At 40.6% G+C, this 21,716-nt stretch overlaps 1 protein-coding gene across 7 annotated transcripts in view; it reads right to left on the reverse strand.

Annotated features, from left to right (window-relative positions):
* Positions 1–21,716, reverse strand: part of LOC125457114 (uncharacterized) — a 60,504-nt gene that overhangs the window by 12,811 nt on the left and 25,977 nt on the right. For 6 of the 7 annotated variants that reach the window (XR_007248561.2, XM_048540849.2, XM_048540848.2 and 3 more), the window contains 6 exons: positions 19,444–19,544; positions 18,406–18,443; positions 12,144–12,223; positions 6,819–6,874; positions 3,599–3,650; positions 1,013–1,080 (listed from right to left, as the gene is read on the reverse strand). Coding sequence is in view for 6 of the 7 variants with exons in the window: in XM_048540849.2 (XP_048396806.1) it covers positions 1,013–1,080; positions 3,599–3,650; positions 6,819–6,874; positions 12,144–12,223; positions 18,406–18,443; positions 19,444–19,544 (395 nt within the window). In the remaining variant the exon portion in view is untranslated. The remainder of the gene's footprint in view (positions 1–1,012; positions 1,081–3,598; positions 3,651–6,818; positions 6,875–12,143; positions 12,224–18,405; positions 18,444–19,443; positions 19,545–21,716) is intronic. The other variant, XM_048540850.2, reaches the window with a different exon arrangement.

Raw genomic sequence — 21,716 nt, forward strand, 5'->3', positions numbered from 1 at the left:
ACAGAGAGGATTAGTTGAATATCTTGTTCCTGTGCTACAGAACTCTAATTCATAGAGCTCAAATAAGCACATTTAGAACCACAATGCAATTGGGGAAATTCATCTTCCACACTCACTTCAAAGGAAGCAACTAGAAAGACCGGAAGTAGCAGCCTGAGATACAGCGCTGGTTAGCTCAGTTGGCTGGACAGCTGGTTTGTGGTGCACAGTTGTGCCAACTGTGTGGGTTCAATTTCTGTACCCAAGGCTAAGGTCACCATGAAGATCCCACTTTCACAACATCACCCCTCGTGTGGGGTGTGCTGACCCTCAGGCTAATTTAATTCGAAAGAGCTAGTAGCCGTATAGTCTTCTGGGATTATGCTGACTTTACCTTTTAGTTGTATTGCTATAGTTGCCAGCAGATGTAAGTTCTGCATGACTCACAGAATCTTCAATTAGATAGTGGATCTTCTCGAATGTGAGAAGTTCATACCAACTCCATTTGGGTCAGGTCAGTCAGTCAGCCTGTTGGCAGGCACCTTTTCACACAAAGGTCATGAAACTCAGGAAATTCCTCCCATTGAAAAAAACACCTTTGGGGGCGAGCCAGTTGAATATTACAAAATTTTATCCTTAGGCATAATTATTAGGGGATCATGAACCATGACGGTAAACAAAGTTGAAATACTGATCTAACAATGATTGAATTGAACAACAGAGCAGCCTTGCAGCCAAAAGGACCAAATGGGTGACTCCTGTTCCCATGTTTAATTCTTCAGCTCAATAGGTAGATGTATGACCTACACAGAAGATTCAATTAGAAGTGCTTGCCACTAAATAGTTCAACAAAGAAAATCCACAATTGAAACGCTTCTCGGGGAGAATTCTGGATCAAACTACCCTTGTTTTGTCAAATTCAATTGTTCAATTCACTGTGGATGCCGTGTTAGTCACTATCGGGTCAATCTCTGAAGCAACGATACATTTCTGACACAAATTTTGTTTCTTCCTCAATCGTATTCCAACGTACCTCATTCAACTGAGTTCCACCTTGACCACTCTGAAGACCGACTTCACTGAACAAGGAGGGTGAGTCTCCTGTTCCACAGGGAAGAGAAAGCATAGTTAAAAAATGAAGAGCACACAAATAAGATCAAGAACTTCAGTATGTCATTAGAAAATTGCACAATACTAAAAAGTTAATTACCCTCAGAAAAGTACAGACAACTAAAAATGAAAATAAAAAAGGGACGGTTTTAATGCTCAACAAGTTGATAGCCTTGGCACAGGAGTAGCCAACTGAAGTACCAAGGCAGCCTTGTAGCATTGGATGGATCATCCTTTGGCTGAGACAATTTTCATTTGCCTCCTAAGGTAGACATGGCAGCATTTCATGAGAACAAAGTGTGAAGCTGGATGAATGCAGCAGGCCAAGCAGCATCTCAGGAGCACAAAAGCTGACATTTCGGGCCTAGACCCTTCATCCCCCTCTTTGATGAAGGGTCTAGGCCCGAAACGTCAGCTTTTGTGCTCCTGAGATGCTGCTTGGCCTGCTGTGTTCATCCAGCTTCACACTTCGTTATCTTGGATTCTCCAGCATCTGCAGTCCCCATTATCTCTGAGCATTTCATGAGAAACAGGTAAGTTTTCTCAAAGTCTGGGGCATGTATCAACATTAACAAAAGAAGATCTGGCCTTTGATCTTTCCTGATAGTACTGTTGTTTGTGGGAGTTTGCTGTGAGTAAATCAGGTGCCACATTCATTCTATTCTCCATGCTGAGAACACGTCTGTTCACTTCATAAGTACTTGATCAGCACTGAAGCACTTTGTTTATTCTAAAGTCCTGACATTTCAGGCCAACTCAATACTTAACAATCAAAATGCCCAGCGTAGCAGAATTGTTGATATACGTTTAAAAAGCAGAAACACAGGAACATGGAAAAGGAAATTTCATGGAAATAGCAGAACAAAGGCTCAATTGTTGTGGACTGGATCAAGTTGACTCAACACAAAGGTCATAAGGTGAGCTGCCAATTTAAATGCTCCCGCCATCCAGGAGTGTTTTTGCAACTGGAAATCAGGAAACATACATTATTCAAGCAGTGAAGAGTACACCTGGATGGAACCTATAAATCTGGTGGAAAGTGGTCAATGCTGTTTGTGGGTACAAATGAACAAAATCCATTGCCTAGAACTATCCACTGGTAGGTGACAACAAATACACTGATCATAGAACATAGAACAATACAGCGCAGAACAGGCCCTTCAGCCCTCGATGTTGCACCGACCTGTGAACTAATCTAAGCCCCTCCCCCTACACCATCCCATCATTATCCATTTGCTTATCCAAGGACTGTTTAAATGTCCCTAACGTGGCTGAGTTAACTACATTGGCAGGCAGGGCGTTCCACACCGTTACCGCTCTCTGAGTAAAGAACCTGCCTCTGACATCTGTCTTAAATCTATCACCCTTCAATTTGTAGCTATGCCACCTTGTACAAGCTGAAGTCATCATTCTCAGAAAAAGACTCTCACTGCCCACCCTATCTAATCCTCTGATCATCCTGTATGTCTCTATTAAATCCCGTCTTAGCCTCCTTCTCTCCAAAGAGAACAGACCCCATCTCACGTAGTGGCCTGTACTGTTGGACTCAGGTAAAAGCAAACAACTCTGCTCCTGAAAATCAAAATGAAAGTTGTAACAAAATTTATTAAATGAGAATTTAAATATTAAATATATTAAATAAACAACCCACCAACTACTGGGAACCGAAGTATGCAAAAAGGTCCACATTCAAACTAAAAGGTTGGCTTTCAGCCTCCATCACAAGTTTTCACGGCAACCTGCAACATTGACCATTTGACTTGCATTTTTCCAGATCTTAGTTGAATTACTACATGGCAGATCTAAAGCAGTTGATGCCTGTCCATCCTTTGAGGAAGAAAATAACAGTCAACAAAACTAAATTTCTACTCCTTGAACTTTCTAACCAGATGAACAGATTTTCTTCAAGGATATATGGAAAAAGGCTGCATCAAAACTCAACAGCAGCCTCATTGTTGAGGATGAACAATACGATACAAAATCTTTAGAGTGGGCTCTTCCAAATGGTGCTGTTGCGAAAAGTAATATACAAAAATAACTGGCAATTAAACTCCAGTCTTTTATAACATATTGTACATGGATATGGGCATTGCTGGAAAAAACAAGCATTTATTATCTCTAAAGCGGTAGTGATGGGTCATCTTTCTGAATCTCTGTAGTACACACGCTGTAGGTAGACCCACAGGTCTACCTACAGAAAGGGAATATCAGGATTTCAAAATAAGGGCCGGTGATATATTTCCAAATTGGCTTGGCATATGACTTGGTGAGAACTTGCAATTGGTGGCGTTCCCATATCTCTGCTGCCCTTATCCTTCTAGATCATAGAAACTGTGTGTTTCGAATGTGCTGTCAAAGGACTCTGGGTACATTCCTGCAGTATAGCTTTTAAACATATTATTTTAAATTATGACCTTTGAGATTCATTCAATCCATGAATAGCTGTATACTGTACATATTATTAACACTTTATGTTAGTTTTCATTTAAGTCATAACAGGTAAACGTACCATTTAAGGGGTCAGTCTCATTTTCTGCAACAATATCAGACTGAGAGCATCTCTGAAAAGGAAATACAAAAGTCGATGGGACAAACAAAGTACAGAACCCAGTAATGAGTCACATCCTAGTATTAAATCCAGATTGTTACATATGTAAATCAATCTATTGTTTACTTTTGGCTGAATCATTCAACTATGGTTTTACTTATTTCATGTTAATGAATTAAGATTGGTTGTCCTGTGAGCAGAGTTCTTCTCAAGATGCTAAGAATGTGAAGTCACAAAGAGAAATTTCTGACTAAACACATATTGCTGGGACAGATTTAATTCAAGAAGAAACAGAGAGACAGACACACAGGCATGTCAGGGCATTTCTACAATACGTTGACCTTAATAACCTGAGTTTTAAGATACTCATGGATACTGATAACAGCCATCCTTGGATGAAAGTGTTAAATTGGGGGGAAGGCAAACTACAACAATATTAGGCAGGAACTGGAGAATGTTTGCATGGAGAGTGGCATGCTTGCCTTCATTGGACGGGGCACTGAGTATAAGGATTGGGGGTGACTGTTTGAGGGTAATTCTACATTGGACACGCAGGAGTTATTTCAAACGACAGTTGGTAAGAGTTCAGGAGCAGCATATTCCTGCGAGAGTGAAGGATAGGTACGGCAAGTTAAGTGAACTGTGGATGACCGTGGATGTTATCACCTTGATCAAAAACAAAAAGGAACCATACATATGGTCTAGGAGGATGGGAACTGACGAAGCCCTTGAGGTATACAAGGAAAGTAGGAAAGAACTAAAACAAGGAATTAGAAGAGCTAAAATAGGAACTGAAAAGTCATTAGCAAACAGGATTAAGGAGAGTCCCAAGGCTTTTTATACATGTACAAAAGCAAGTGGGTAACTAGGGAAAGGGTTGGCCCAATCAAGGGCTAAGGAGGGAATCAATGTGTGGAACCAGAAGTGTAGGTGAGGTCCTAAAAGAATACTTTGTGTCAGTGTTCACTAAAGAGAAGGAATCGATGGAAGATGACCTCAGGGAAGAAAGTGTCGAGTTTCTGAGCCAAGTTGCTATTAAAAAGGAAGAGGTATTGTGAGTGTTAAAAAGTATTAACATAGATAAGTCCCTGGATCCTGATAGGATCTATCCCAGAATATTGGGCCAATCAACAGGACAAATTTCTGGAGGATTGACAGACATCATTGTATCCTCTTTGGCCACAGGTAAGGTCCCAGAGGGCTGGAGAATAGCCAATAGAGTCCCATTGCTTCAGAAGGGCAGCTGGGATAATCCTGGTAATTACAGGCCTGTGAGTTTCACGTCGGTGATAGGGAAATTATGGGAAAAGATTCTCAGGTACAAGATCTACATGTATTTAGAAGCAAATGACTATGAATGATACACAGCATGGTTCTGTGTGGGGGAGGTCATGCCTGATTAACTTAATCGAGTTTTTTGAGGAGGTGACAAAAATGATTGATGACGGAAAAATGGTTGATGTTGTCCACACAGACTTCAGTAAAGCCTTTGACAAGGTCCCTAATAGCAGAATGGTACAAAAGGTGAAGTAACGTGGTATCAGGATGAACTAGCAAGATGATTATACAACTGGCTTAGTCACAGGAGACAAAGGATAGTGGTGGAAGGATGTTTTTCAGAATGGAGGGTTATGACTAATGGTGTTTCACAGGGATCAGTCCTGGGGCCTCTGCTGTTCATGACTCACATAAACAATTTGGAGGAAAATGTAGCTGGTCTAATTAGTAAGTTTGCAGATGATATAAAGATTGGTGGAGTTGCAGATAGTGAGGAGGATTGTCAGAGGATACAGCAGCATACAGATCAGTGGGAGGCACGGGCAGAAAAATGGCAGATGGAATTTAATCCAGGCAAATGTGAGATGAAGTGTTTTGGAAGGTCAAGTACAGTTGGAAATATACAGTGAATGACATAACCCTGAGAAGTATCGATGTGCAGAAGGATCTGGATGTGTAGGTCTACAAAAAGGCTTATGGCATGCTTGCCTTCATTGGAAGGGGCACTGAGTATAAGGATAGACAAGTTACGCTGCAGTTTTACAGAACTTTAGTTGGGCGCATTTGGAATATTGTGTACAGTTCTGATTACCACACTTCCAGAAGGATGTGGATGCTTTGGACAGGATACTGAAAAGGTTGATCAGAATGTTGCCTGGTATGGGGGATTTTAGCTATGAAGAAACCTTGGATAGACTGGATTTGATTTTGCTGGAACGCAGAAGGTTGAGGGGTGATCTGATAGATGTTTGTATGTTTGTGAATGGCATGGATAGAGTGGAAAGTGTGAAGCTCTTTCCCAGGATGGACTGGATGGTCAATTACTAGAATACATAAAGAGGAAGGGAATAGAGGGATATGAATTCTGTAAAGGAAGGCAATTTTAGTACGGAGGGCAAGAAGTGTCATCGCAGGCTTGGAGGGCCAAAGGGCCTGTTCCTGTGTATTGTTCTTTGTCCTTGATGTGGTAATTTTTCAGACACTTTGTCTACTGAAACTGAACTATATAGGAATATGTGAATAAACCTGTTCCTACACCAAGGTACAGCATGTAATTGACATGGACATAGACACATACCCTCACTTATTGCTGAAGGTATAAGATTACTGCATGGGGGCGATTCTGGGAGTCTAGGACATGAATAATAACCTAAATGGATGATTTGATTAAAGGTATTGTTTTATGTGCAGAGGGGTGGGCTCAGGAAGGTGAATATAGTTACAATTCTCAGGGATATTGTTCCTACAGTAGAAAAGTGGCCTAATTGGCCATTCCAAAGGCATGACTGGAGATATGTCAAAGGACTCACCACTTGAAACACACACTAGCTCACAGAATTCACAAGCAACCAGTATCATTTTAAATACGTACTAATGCTTAGAGATTTAATAAAGGCATTTAACACTGCTACACACCATTGATGTTGCCTAGACAGAAGGGTCTTACATGAGGACAAATGTGGCAATATCACACTAGCAACATCTCAAAATTATCCAAAAGATGAACAGTCATTTTATTTTATAATTGATATTAGTGAAGAGCTTTTTAAAAATGTCAGTTAAGACTCAATCATTGCTGACCTGGAAGTTTTATAATCCCCATTATATGTTTAAGTGATGAGAGCAAATTCAAAAATCAAACTATTTGACAGTACTTAAGATAAAGTTTGCACCATGACATTACCTCCTTGTCTGGCATTTGATCATCATTTTCAAGCTTCCTGTGTTTTGCTTCATTTTCTGCGTGAAGTTAATGCAAATAGCGACTATGAGCCAATTTATTTCTTGACGAATTTGGTTTTATCAACATCATTTTAGTCAAAAGATTTGGCTTCCACATATCTGATCAAATTATTAAATTCACTTCACTGAATTATATTTAAACTAATTTTTTCAAACAGAACATCTCACCTATCATTAACCAGAATCAGTGTACAAGAGTATTGTAAGGAAATTATATTCAGCCAACAGCTTTTTGTGACTGCAGGCTGAAGATTACAGTTAATAGACACTAACGACCACAGCTATGCTTATGTTGTTTTGGGTGGGGTGAGTATTGGCAGTAGCTCACTGTAACCAAACAAAGACACAAACAATTTGAACCCTAAGTTAGTGCTATGAGAAAACAAAAGAAAATTGAAATAATTAAAATGTTTTGTAGATGTAGAGGGAACCAAAGTGATATTTCATATTCTATGTAATGGAAAGGCTGTAAGGTCATTGGGCACTACTTGGGATGGTTTCCCTGTCAAACTGTTCAATGTTCAGGTTTCAAGCAATGGCCAATGGGGGGAACCAGCACGTTGTTGGTGGTGACGGTGGAAGAATCATAAGGGGCAAGAGTTACTTACAGGTGGAGAAGTCAAAAGAATTGAAAGAAATCAAATAATTCCTTTGTTTCCTTTCTGTATGCATGAGGAGAGGAATGGGATGCCACCTCATTTTGTTGTTCAAAAACTTATTTTATTCATAAATATAATTTAAAAACAGCTTTCAAGTTAGACATTGCAGAGAGTACGACCAAAATATTAAAAATATTATTTTTAAAAATATTACATTTCTCACTTCAGCTTTGCACTCTCAGCCCAGTCACCATCTACAAGACACTAATTAGGACTGTGATGAGTGCAGCTCCAACAACACTCGAGAAGCTTCAGTCCTGTGGTCTCCAACAAATAGATACCAACTAACTGGTTGATCACTGAGTCTCTGATCGTTGATCTCACTTCCCTCCCATGTTCCTTCATTGCTTACACATCAATTATCATGCCATTGCATGAGTTCCACTTTCAGAAGCCGAGAGGCTAGAGGAAAGTATATGCTCTTGACTGGCAATGCCAGCTTGTGGTATTGTAATTTATTGTGGTCAAAATGGACTCTCATTGATCAAGTAATTTATGTGGTGGCACTGTACGCAAATCAATAAGCAATCTGCTTGGAACTGATATGTAAAGCTAGTATATCATAGTACCAGAAACATAGGAGACTATTCAGCCCATCACTCCATGCAGACTCTCTGAAAGAGTAACTCAGCACATCCAGCTCCTCTGCACACTCTCCGTATATATTTTTTCTTCAGCAATTATTTTTCTTCAGTTGCTTATCAAATAGGCTCGTGCAGGTGAAGAATAGTTGTTGCCGTACCCCATACACAATATCTAAGTGATGCAAGCTGACCAGGGCTACCCAGAAACTAATCATGATCACAGATGTGACCTTCTGTGCCTCCACACTTGAAAGCAGCCAGCAATCCTCCGTATGTTCCAGAAACGCTTATCAACAGACCTACTGACAGTGTGAACACAAGAGAGGTGACACAAACTACAACATGAAGCAGTAATGATCAATGGAGAACCTGGACCATCTGAAATGAAACCAAAAAGGTATAATTTCCATGCAAAATGGGAAAATTAATTTCTGTTTGTAACTGTAAAAGATATGAGACAGTTAAGTTGAGGTAAAGTCCTGTAAACATTTTTAGGTCTGATATCTGAAATTGTCATCTCTCTTAAATCAAAAAGTGAATTGTGCAGTGAGCTGTCAGGCAATGAATGGCTGCTCAACTTAGGACTCCTTACAAACATAAATTCAAAACTAAGCAAGCTAAACTATAGACTGCAATGAAAGGACGGTAACTTAACATATAGGTGCACTGCTTAAAACACATTCAAGCTGAAACTTGGTCTGAAATCCCCGCAATTAAAAGATAAAGTGCTGCAAAACTTCCTGAGTCTGGAGAAAATACTCGAATAAAAACCAAAGACAGACAAGAACAGTTCCACCTAGAAAATGCCTATGCTTGCCTGAGGAAGTTGGCAGAGGAATTCTGCAAGCAAGTTCATGTATTCAGTGTAATGAAACACATCATGTTTGTCTTAAATCTATTCCATGAGTCAGCTACCAGATACCATCAGTTGTTTGCTTACAAAACAGTGAGGTTAATATGGAAATAAATTACAACACAAAATGAGCTCGAAGTGAGCAATTTTTGGGAACTCATAAATAGAAAACAATACCCATTCGTACCTTGATAATAAAATGTGAGGCTGGATGAACACAGCAGGCCAAGCAGCATCTCAGGAGCACAAAAGCTGACGTTTCGGGCCTGGACCCTTCATCAGAATCCAGCCTCACATTTTATTATCTTGGAGTCTCCAGCATCTGCAGTTCCCATTATCTCCCATTCGTACCTTCCTGTGTTTTTAAAGTGAAAGCTTATTTTGACTTCTCATCCTTTTGTAAGACAGCATTCTCCAAAATGAAGATAATCAAGTCCATGTATCACACCTGCCTCACAGACACCCATGTATATGACTAGCAGACTCAAACTACAACACAGGCTTTGAAAGTTATAGGTCACACGGACTTGATGAGTCCAGGACAAACTGAATGATTATGTGGAGAATTGAGTATAGGAGCAAAGAGGTCCTTCTGCAGCTGTACAGGGCCCTGGTGAGAGCGTACCTGGAGTATTCTGTGCAGTTTTGGTCTCCAAATTTGAGCAAGGACATTCTGGCTATTGAAGGAGTGCAGCGTAGGTTCACAAGGTCAATTCCCGGAATGGCGGGGCTAACATATATTGAAAGATTGGAGCGACTGGGCTTGTATACACTTGAGTTTAGGAGGATGAGAGGGGATCTGATTGAGATGTATAAGATTATTAAGGGATTGGACACTCTGGAGGCAGGTAGTATGTTTCCGTTGATGGGGAAGTCCAGAACCAGAAGACACAGTTTAAAAATAAGAGGTAGGCCATTTACTACAGAGTTGAGGAGAAACTTCTTCACCCAGAGAGTGGTGGATATATGGAATGCACTGCCCCAGAAGGCAGTGGAGGCCAAGTCTCTGGATAGTTTCAAGAAAGAGATAGATAGAGCTCTTAAAGATAGTGGAATCAAGGGTTATGGGGATAAGGCAGGAACAGGATACTGATTGTGGCTGATCAGCCATGATCATAATGAATGGTGGTGCTGGCTCGAAGGGCCGAATGGCCTACTCCTGCACCCATTGTCTATTGTCTAGACTTGGCTTTCAAATTTATACGGGACTAAAATTAATCTGTTTATTCTATAATTTATTCAAGGTAAATCCTGGATTACACTTAAATTCAAAAAGCAATCTTGAGCTTGAAAAGTTTGAAGGCCACTGCTTTACAAAGCCATAAAAAAGCAAATCAAGTACCAGGCTTTACTTTCAATTAACGTGCACAGTTATTCAATGGTGGTTTGACCACATTTATGGTAAGGCATGCAGTTCCCTTTGCAATACTACAATAAGTTTGTGGAGCCACCAGTGAAGGTGCAGAGTACGGGTAAGATTTGACAAGCGGGGCCTCTTTTCTCTTAAAAACGGAAGGCAGAAGACTGGCTGACAGAAATATTTAGAGTTATATAAGGCCTTCATAAGAATGGAAGTGTTTCTTTTTGCGGGAAGAGCTCAATCAGCGACCATTAACAGCAAACAACAGTCACCAAACTATCCAACAGAGAATTTTAAAGAAACTTCTGTCCTCAAAGAGTGGCAAAAATGTGGAACTTCTAATCTTGACCACAATCCATCAACGTTCCTGATGCCAGGGGTCTTAATTAGACATTGATTACCTGATAATGAAGGATTCTCCTCACAACAAGGCTGCAGGAAAACCAGACTGGGTATGTTGAGTAGCCTCTGGGAAGCATGGGAGATCTGTGCAGGTCCCATGAAATCCCTGAGCAATCACAAATTCTTGTGGGCCCAAGGTTAAATTGCAATACACTGCCTGAGAGTGTGGTGCCGGCAGATACTCTCACAAGATACAAAGCATCGACATGAGCAATTAAAATGCCAGGGCTTAGCAAACCATGGGCCAAGTGCAGGCACATGGCATTAGTACAGTTTGGCGTTTGTTGGCTGGCACAGACACGTTGAGTGGAAAGGTCTGTTTCTATGCTGTATCACTCAATGGCTCTCAGGTGGCCCATTAATTATCCCATTTGGCATTCTGCTGCAAATGGTGGCATTTCCAAGCTTTTTCCCAGCCACCAATTTGATTGGGACAGTTTTCCTAATACGGAGATACTGCTGATCTTGGCTGCTTCTCCTGACCCCCATTAAACCGACCTCATCAAGCTCACTTAAACTTCACCCATTATCTCTGACAACTCAGTTGCTTGAATTAAGAACATTCCCACATTTCTGGTCAGGTAGAAAACTTACTTTAACAGTTTGGGAACTAGGTGTATTTTAGCCTTGTATCTATATTCAGGATGAAAGTGCATTAAAACATGCTACATTACCATTGTTACTTTGCATAATGGAAGCAGATACTAAATACAGAACAAGAAAGTACAAGACTGATAAAAGACCCTCGCAATTCATAGACTATCACACAAAGTAGGTTACGATGCAAAGGAGATGACAGCAAACAGAAGCCTTCATGTACAATATATCTTACAGGTTAGTTAGTGATGAAAACTTCGTGAGGCATTATTATAGATGATTTGGTATCAGTTTCTGCTTTGGGGAACTGCCAACGGTTATGAGATTTAAATGACATGTTACCAACAGAGAATCCGGAAGTTCCCTTTGAAATCACTTGAATAAATATGGGATACCCTTTGTGTCTTATTGGACACATTAAATATCTAACATGCAGTTGTGGCAAACAATAAATGTGCAATAATAAATGTATAACAACTTAATACTTTCAAGAATCGACTAAATTTAGGTATTTACCACTCACTAGGGGAAGAGATCAATTTACCAGTAAATGTCAAACATGTAGGTCGTAGTCCAGTAAATATTCAACTGTTCAGCACAAACAAATCATGTGATTCCACTCATTTTAGCCAATCGTGGATAGTTCAAGAGGGCCACCACCTTCTCAAGAACAACTAAATAAGCAATGCTTGCTGGCCTAGCCAATGCACCTATATACTATGAACAATTAAGAATTTTTGTGTTGTGCCTTCTTGTGCGAGCATTAAGTATACTCAAAAAAAATCAAAACTTAATTTAAAAAATTACTCACGAGATTTAACAGGAGTTTTTACACAGAAGCCAGTAAATATTGGCAAGTCATCACTTTCATCTGTGTCAGAACTGGGTACCCTAGGTACAAAAGTATTTTTTAACATTAGTGCAACGTACAGGAATAACATTAGGGTAAATTTTAATCTAGTGTGATAGTAAAAATAGAAAATAATGGACAGAATCATATCAGCCTCACAGTGGTGGCTTTGGAGGCTTGGCCAAGTCTATATTTGGACAAAGATAGTAAGAACTGCTGATGCTGGAGTCTAAGATAACACAGTGTGGAGCTGGAGGTACACAGCAGGCCAGGCAGCATCAGAGGAGCAGGAAAACTGAAGTTTCAGGTCGGGACCCTTCTTCAGAAATAGGGGAGAGGAAGGTGGCTCTGAAATAAATGGGGTGGGGGGTGTGGTGATAGCAGGTAGATAGTGGAGCAGATAGGTGGGAGAAAAGATGGACAGGTCAATGAGACGGGATGAAGCTAGTAAAGGTGAATGTAGGTATCTAGTGATTAGTGGTGGGGATTGGTCAGTGATGTGGGAGGACCGGATAGGTGAGAGAGAAGACGGACAGGTCAGTAAGGTGGGAATGAGAGTGGGGTCTGGTCTTGGGACGAGGTCGTGGGTGGGGAGATTTTGAAGCTAGTAAAGTCCACATTGAGACCACTGGGTTGTAAACTTCCAAGGTGGAATATGAGGTGCTGTTCCTCCAGTTTCCGGATGGCATCGTTATGACACTGGAGGAGGATCAGGATTAACATGTCATCCAGGGAGTGGGAGGGGGTGCTGAAGTGGGTCACGACTGGGAGGTGTTGACATTTGTCGCGAACCGAGCGCAGGTGTACCACAAAGCAGTCTCCGAGCCTCTGATTGGTCTCCCGATGTAGAGGAGGCCACATCGGGAACAGTGGATACTGTAGACCTTATTAGCGGATGTGCAGGTGAACATCTTTTGATGTTACACCTTCAACAAAATAAAATATCGCAAGGCACTACACAAATATCATGAAACCAAAAAAAGGGGAGACAAGTAAGGAGGTCAAATAACTAGAAGTTATGTCAAAGAGGAAAGATTTTAATGAGTATCTTAGAAGGGAGAAAGTAGTTAGAGAGGTTTTGGGAGGTTTAGTTCCAGTCCTCAGGATCTAGGCAACGGACGACATGGCCACCAACGGTGGAACAACTAAAATTGAGGGTGCAGATGCAGGTATCTCAGAGAAGTTTGAGCTGGAAGAGACGGAGTTATTGATGGATTTGAAAGCAAGGATTCAAATTTCAAAATAAGACATTGCTTGATGGGACATATAGGTCAGCAAGCATAGGATAGATGATGAACAGATCTTAGCGCATGAATAGAAATGAACAGCAAATTTTGCATAACCTTGTATTGATGGAGGGTAGATTTTGAGAGTCCAGACAGGAGTACATTGGAATGCTATAGTCTAGGGGCATGAAGAGGGTTTCAGCTGCATATGTACCGAGGCAGACAGCACCAAGCAGTTAAGGGTTGATAGGACTTAGTGATGGTGTAAACATGAAGTCAGAAGCTCACTTCAGGGTCCAATGTGGAAGGCTGGTATTATAATTTGATGCACTAGTGGGTACCAACCTCTGGTAGCTGGGGCAGAGTGTTGCCATCCTCCTAGTCTAAAGGGTTGTTCAGTCATTTGTTAGGGATGACTGAGAATAAGCCTCAGCAAGGCAGGCACTTATCTTAGAAAATGAGATTTAAGATCTGAGTTAATTCGCTTTTGACAAGCCAAGGGAGAAGCTATATACTTCTTGTAAACCTCCTCTGGATCCCGTCCAATGCCAGCACATCGTTCCTCAGATATGGGGCCTAAAACTGTTCACAACATTCCAAATACAATCTGATCAGAGCTTTATACAGCCTCAGCAGTACATAAATGCTCTCATATACCAGCCTTCTTGAAATGAATGCTAGTACTGCATTTGTCTTCCTCACAGCCAACTGAACCCTGTATGTTAACTTGAAGAGAATTCTGCACTAGGACTTCCAAGTCCCTTTGTGCTTCAGATTTCTGAAGCCTATTCCCATTTAGAAAGTAGTGTCTGCCTCCATTCTTCCAAAGTGCATAACCTCACATGTTGCCATATTCTATTCCATCCGCCACTTCTTTGTACCATTCTCCTGGACTGTCCAAGTACTTCAGCATCCTCCTCACTTCCTCAACAGAACCTGCCCCTCCACCTATTGCTTCTACTAATTTAACAAAGAGGAAAAATCAGGATTCAATTCTCCACTGTGACAGTAGCAATGCACACAAACGTTTTTGCCTGATCTCAAACCAGGGACTGTTCAGTTGTAAAGCTAATGTGAGGACCATTACACTACAGAAATAGGACACCATGTGTCAGTGGTGGTAGCTATGGAAAGGAATAGCTCAGGACAGCAAGCTCCCTTTCCCAAAAAGACATTAGTGAATCAGTTGAGATTTTACAACAATCCAACAGCTTTAAAAGGGGCATCCACTCGAAAGGAATTATACGTAAGCCATATAGGGTTACAACGAGTACGATGCAAAGATCATGTTAGCAAGTGGAGCCAAAGTAGAACAATACTGCAAGCTGGGGCTAAGTAGCTTCCCTTTTGGCTTGTCAACAGCAAATTAATGCAAATCTTAAAAGATGTGCTTTTAAAAGTATTTTTCTTTGCTTAACATCAAATATGCAAGTAGCCACTAACGACAGTGCTTGGCTGTGCTGCAGAAAATGAATCAAACTGTAGGAGTCCAGTACCTCTTTTTCAGATTACTTGACAGCACTGAAGTTGGGACCATAATAAATAGGAACAGGAGTAGGACATTCAGCCGCTCGAACCTGCTCCAACATTCAGATCCAACATTCCTCACATCCACTTTCCTGTGTTTTTCACGTAACCTTTGATTCCCCCACTGATCAAGAATTTTTCTATCTCAGCCTTAAATATGGACAAGAACACTGTGTCAATAGCACTCTGTGGCGAGGAGTTCTAAGGACCCATAATGCTGCAAGAGAAGAAATTCGTCCTCATCTCAGTCTTAAATTTGTACCCCTTTATTCTGAGACTTTGCCCTCTGGTCCTAGAATTTCCCATAAGAGGAAACATCTTCTCAGCATTTGCTCTGTCAAGATCCTTAAGAATCCCATACATTTCAATGAGACCACCGTTCATTCTTCTAAACTCCAATGTGTAGAGTCCCAACCCCTTTATTGCCTTTGCTGTGAAGGACAATTCATCCATTCTCAGGATCATCCTAGTGAGCCTTCTCTGAACTGCCTCCAATGAAATGATACCTTTCCTTCAATAAGGGAACCAAAATTGCCTACAGTACTCCAGATGTGGTTTCACCAGCATCGTGCACAGATGCAGTAAGATGACAGCAGAGTGTGTGGAAGTTTTGCAAATATATGAAAGCAAAGGCCAACATAAGAATATCAAAGGGCAGTCTACATGGCCATTACCTAGATTCATTTGGTCAAGACCCGAGATGTAAAGTTGAGGACAGTTACAGTTTCTATTACTAAATGACTGGGGTAAGGTATAAGAAGGTTTCTCACAGAGCTTCACCTATGTCACTCCTAACAATGGGTTTGAAGATCAAGAACCATGGAGCCCTGGTCAGAATTAATTCAAATGACATTTCAGTTTCTCATATTCATGCCTTCTCATCTCTTACTCTGAAGCCTCCACAATTGGCAAAACAGAAGTCAGACCATAATGCACGGACAGTGAGGCACACAGCCTGCTGGTTCATGAAGTGGTCCCTATGAGGTGGGAATAATTTTTCTCACAGCCAGCCACGTCATGCCCTCTGGTTACTAAGATTGAAGCTATGAGGAAAATTAAGTTAGAGTCAAGGCATTTCACATGTTGACACCAATAGGGAGCACTTGGCAAGAAGCACCAGGCACACACACCAACAATTTTCATTAAAAGTCTGCACACTACAATCACTTTGCATGCAGAGGCTGTTTTTAGCATTTTGTCTTCCCTGACTTACCTATCTCTAATGCTCATTACAAACAAACTCACAGATTCCTACAGCTATCTCATCTACATTTTGTTACATCTTGCTTTCTGCGAGAAATCAATTCCATTCTACAGCTTCTCCAACTTTTGTTGCATCTATTTTGATGATGTTGCCTTCCAAATGCATTTCTGGCATGTCTTCCTCTTTATTCAACCAAGGACCTCCGCTACTGTGCATAACAGGGCCTCGAGCCATGTGTCTGATCTATTTCCAGCCTTCTGCTCTGATCCCTTCCCCCTCCCTCCCACCTATGGCATCCTTTGTCCTCAGATTGTGTCCTACCAACCTTCATGTTCATCCTCTCCCATTTCCACCATCTCTAGTACGGTGCCACCATCAAACTTACTTTCCCCTCCCCCACTGGCATTCTGAAAGGACCAATCCCACTGTGACACCCTGGCCCACTCTCTCGCACCCTCATCTCCCTCCCACAGCGTTTGACTAGATAATCACAGGAGGTGTAACACTTGTAGTTTTACCTCCTCCTTCGTTAATGTCTAAGGCTTTGAACAGTCCTTCCATGTGAAGCATAAATTCACTTTTCCTTCTTTCAATTTGGTCTACTGCAATTGCTGCTCTCACTGTAGTGTCCTCGCCTCTGAGGAAGCCCAACATACACTGCTTAGTGGAACACCTCCACTCAGTCTGCAAGCATGAGCCAGTTGCTTGCCATTTCAATACACCTTTGACATTTTAATCAACCTGTTCAAACATGGTATGACATAATTGAACAGGAGGAACTTGAACTTGGGCCTTCTGGCCCAAAGAGGGGGACAAGATCATTATGCCACAAGATCCACAGTCATTAGCCTGGGGTCCTAGATTACTGGTCCGGTGACATTACCATTATGTCACTGCCTCCCTCCTGAAACAGCGCATACTTTTCTCATCAGGTACTTCAGTCTTCTGGACTCAACACTAAATTCAACAACTTCATATCGTGAACTTTGTCCTCTATTCTGATTGCTACTTTATTTCCTCAATGTCTGTATCGTGTTTACACATTTCTGCTTCCTGCAGAGCTGAACTGCATTCAGACATTAACACCTAACCTACATCTGTGATTTAAGTCTTCTCTACAACCATTACCAATCTCTTTGCCATTAGTTCCAAGGCAAATCTAATTTCCCTCTCCCTCTAACCTTCCCTGGCTATGTCTCTTGTTCCACTTCCTCCTCCTCAACACTTTCCCCAGAAAAGCCATCTTATTTCACCACCCATCAGTTCTGAAGAAGAGTCATGTCAGGGACTCAAAATAGTAACTCTGTTTCTCACTTCACAGATGCTGCCAGCCTTGCTAAGTTTCTTCAGAACTTGCTGATTTTATGTCGCTCTCCTGCATCTGCAGCAGTTTGCTTTTCCATGAATGTCATTAGCTTGGTTTGGGTTGATGTTCACACATAGCATGAAGGACAACTATGCACTGTGCGTAAGTAATATCAATATATGCTGGCATTGGAAGGTTCGCTAGGGTGATCCCAGGTATTGGAGGGATTGTCTTGTGAACAAAGGCTTAACAGGTTGGGACTCTACTCACTGGAGTTTAGAAGAATGAGAGGTGAATGATATTGAATGATATGGGATTCCTAAGGAGCTTGACAGGGTAGAGGTTGAGAGGATGTTTCACACATGTGAAAGCCAAAGAGCAGAGGGCACAGTATCAGAATAAATGGGTGCTAATTTAATACTGAGATGAGGAAGAATTTCTTCTCTCAATGAGTTATGAGGCTTTGCAACTCCTAACCACAGAGAAGTGTGGGGGCAGGGTCCTTGTATGTACTTAAAGTTGAGATAGATAGATTCTTGATCACGAGGGGAATCACAGTTACAGGTAAAAGGCAGGGAAGTGGACATGAGGAATGTTGGATCAATTATGATCCTAGTGAATGGAGGAGTAGGCTCCTACTCCTGGTACTGTTTCTTATGGTCTTGTACATAGATAATATGGGGAGAGTACGGAAAATGTGCATAATACTGCTATGCAGTAGTCAGTTCGGGAAATCAAGAGAATTCACCTTTCATTTATGATGTAATAACAAAATAATACTTCCACCTAAAGGTAAACCTCAATGCTTCCTGAATGAACTGCTTTTATCCTTCTGGAAACGGAATGGAACTACAGTAAAGTGCAGCAATCATCTGCACCAGTCTTGAACTCGGTACATTAAATCATTTTAAGTTTGATGGGGGAACATTGGGCAGTTTATCATGACATAACATCACTTACCTCTTTCGCGGAGTTCTCACTCTCCAATCGTCATTCTTCTTGTAGAATTGGAAATATAAAAAATTGAAACTGGATAAAGTCATCAAGGTCAAGGGTATGAAAGGTAAGTAAACTGTATTGCTTGATGTATCTTAAATGGAAAATGCTTTATTTACTATTGCACTTATCTCATTCAGAATTGTAATTAAAATAACAGGTATTTTTCTTGTTTAATCTTTGTAAATTTACATATTTATAAGAAATGCAATGTCGGATTAGAAAAAGGTACCAAATGGAGACAATGGAGGATCTGAGCTTGCACCAGAGTATACATGACATGAGCATTACACAATACAACAGTGAATTTCACGGTGACAGACCACTGTGAGGTTCACTCCGGGTGTCTGAAAGGTCCATGCGCTTAACAGTCAAAGCTAACTGTAATTGTCACCACCAGCAGTGGTATACAGAGTTGATTGTTACTCGAGACTGTCATGGACCAGACAAGACTTACCAGACACAGCCTCTAAGTTAATTCTAAACCTCATCATTTTATTCCTCCACCGTGCCCAAGCTGTTGACTTTGGATCTTGGTGATTTCCTACAAATACTGCACTATCTACATTCTGTGTTATCTTCACCAGTTCCCGCTGCATAAAAAGACAGTAGGCAATAATAATCTGTTATGAGGGAGTGAAAATTATCTGTGCTACTAACTACCTGTTGTTATTTCAAATACTTCATTCAAGTTTACAGCACAGACTGAGATCGCACAGCTCACTGAATCTGCCTGAGCATTTTGCCTGAGTAACTTAAAATAATTTACATTAACCTCACTCTATCCCCAGATTACTGTTTCTATGTCTTTAAAAACTGATCTAGTTTTATCTTAACGTATACTGTGATTTATACTTTAACCACTACTACAAAACACTCCATTTGTTGATATCACTTTATTAAATTTCCCCAAACTTACTGTAATCTACCAAAGTATTAATTACTGAGCAATTCACAAAGGACAAATAAAGAAAAGGATGTAAATGTTGTATAGCTACATACTGATGATCCTGGTTGAGATTTCCTGTGATTAGAGGCTGCAGGAAGATTATTCTCCTCAACAGTAACAAAGGCATCATCTGTATCACTGCCAGCATTATTACCTTGTAAGAGTTATAAAGTTAAGGAGAATTCAGTTTAGTTTTAATAATTCAAAGTGGCTATTCAGTAACTTCAATCATCAACAGAATTAAAATAAATGTCAAAAAAATTGAAACAACCAACATCACAAGATAACTAATTCTGAATTGAAAGCAGACCATAGCTTTGAATTATGAATGGATATCACATTTACTCCCAGTGGTAGCACTATTGCCTGAGTCAGAAAGTTATGGACCCTGGTTCCATTTGAATACAAGGCCTAGGCTAGCATTTCAGTGCAGTACTGAGGGACTGCCGCAGCACTGGATATGGTAATCCCTCAAATGAGACATTAAACAATGGTTCTACCTTTCCTCTTAGGTGGATGTACAATATCTCATAGGCGATTTGGTGGGCAAGAAAAGTCTTCCCAATGTCATTAACAATATTTATCACTTACCAGTGAAATAGATCATCTGTTGATAGTCACATTTCTGCTTGTGTGACCTTTTACACTAATTGATTGCCACTCCTCCCATTTTACAGCAGTGACCTCATTTGAGGCTGTATACAGTGCTACTGAAATGCAAATTATTTCTTTGCCTGATGAGTAATGAATAATAAAGTACATATTTACCATAGATTTTAACAAATTGTATTTGCTTTTACAGGGGATGAATTGCAATACTACTGCTGGTATACTCAAATCTATTTAAAACATTTGTAAACAGTACGTAAAATGTTTTCTTTGTAGTTTAATATTTTTGGGCTGTAATTTTATCCCAGTATACACTGGTTTTCATTTACTTTGGTATTTACAGTTCCTTGAAAGCACCACCGCCTCTCAGACCCAAGATAACATGCATAGCATTTTAAAAAGAATAAATATACACAGTTACATAGTAACTTAAAGGCAAAAAATGAGGCTATTGTCCATCAACTCTTCACACAGTGATCAACACATGTACAGTAGTGGAGGCCTAATTCACGGAATTAGTTAATAAACTATTAAATGTTGTCATGGGGTGTTATATCACACTTTGAAAGAGGTAGGGCAAGCTGATAAAGCCGCTAAAAATTGAATGTGGTTTTCTGAGTAAAACAGGCGGAATTAGAATGGCATCATAGTTGATGTAGACATGGAGGGCTGAAGGGGCTGTTCCTGTGCTGTATTCTATATGTTCCATAAGGCAAAGAGTACAAAAGCAAGAATTAGATGTCAAACATTTATACAATTCTGGTTGACACCAGATGAAGCAGTGTGTAAAATACTGGATGCTCTGCTTGTGGAACTGTTAACACCTTCAAGACAGTACAGGAGAGATTTCCCAGAATGGTACCAGAAATAAGGGACTTTAGTTACATGGAGAGACTGGAGAAACTGGAATCGATCTCCTCGGAGTAGAGAAGGTCAAGGGAATATTTAATACAGCAGTTCAAAAAGATAGAGGGTTTTGAAAGAGAAAGCAAGGAGAAACTGTTTCCATGAATGAGGGCTGCGATTCAAATTGCATAAGCTTAAAAAAAGGTAAATTCTGGAGGAGGGGGAGGGGGTCATGGTGAAAATTGGCATTTCCTGTACTTGCCAAATCTGGGAACCTGAACAGATCTGGGACTGAGTTTCCTGTGTGACATTTTGCCAGTCATGATGCAGAAGATTTAAAATAAATCAGTAGGGATATAAGATTAGTAAGTTAATAGGTTAATAAGTTAATAGGTGAGGTCAGAATAAATAAACGTTCTAAATCAGAGTTACAGGCATGTACGCGAATGCATGAAGTATAGTGAATAAGACTGGTGAGCTACAAGCTCAAAGTGCCACTTGCAGTTGTAACGTTGATATAATAAAGATTTGTCACAAGGAAGAATAGGACTGAGTATTAAATATTCCTGGATATAGCATGTTCAGGAAGGTAAGAAAGGGAATAGAGAAAGGGTGACAGTATTGTTTAAAGACAGTACTGCAGTGCTGGAGAAAGACTGTGTCAGAGTTCAAAGTCAGAATCATTTTGACGAGAACAAAGGAACAATGGTGCATTCACATTGCTGTTGAGGTCACCAACTAGTGGTATGGATGTAGAGGAACAACTCTATGAGAAAAATGCAGAGTGATGCAAGTGTTATAAAGTAGTTACAATGGGGAACTATAACTACCTGCACTGAGATAGTGACAGAGCTAAGGGCACAGTTTTTAC

This window comes from Stegostoma tigrinum, chromosome 12 (assembly GCF_030684315.1).
Source record: "Stegostoma tigrinum isolate sSteTig4 chromosome 12, sSteTig4.hap1, whole genome shotgun sequence".
NCBI lineage: Eukaryota > Metazoa > Chordata > Chondrichthyes > Orectolobiformes > Stegostomatidae > Stegostoma > Stegostoma tigrinum.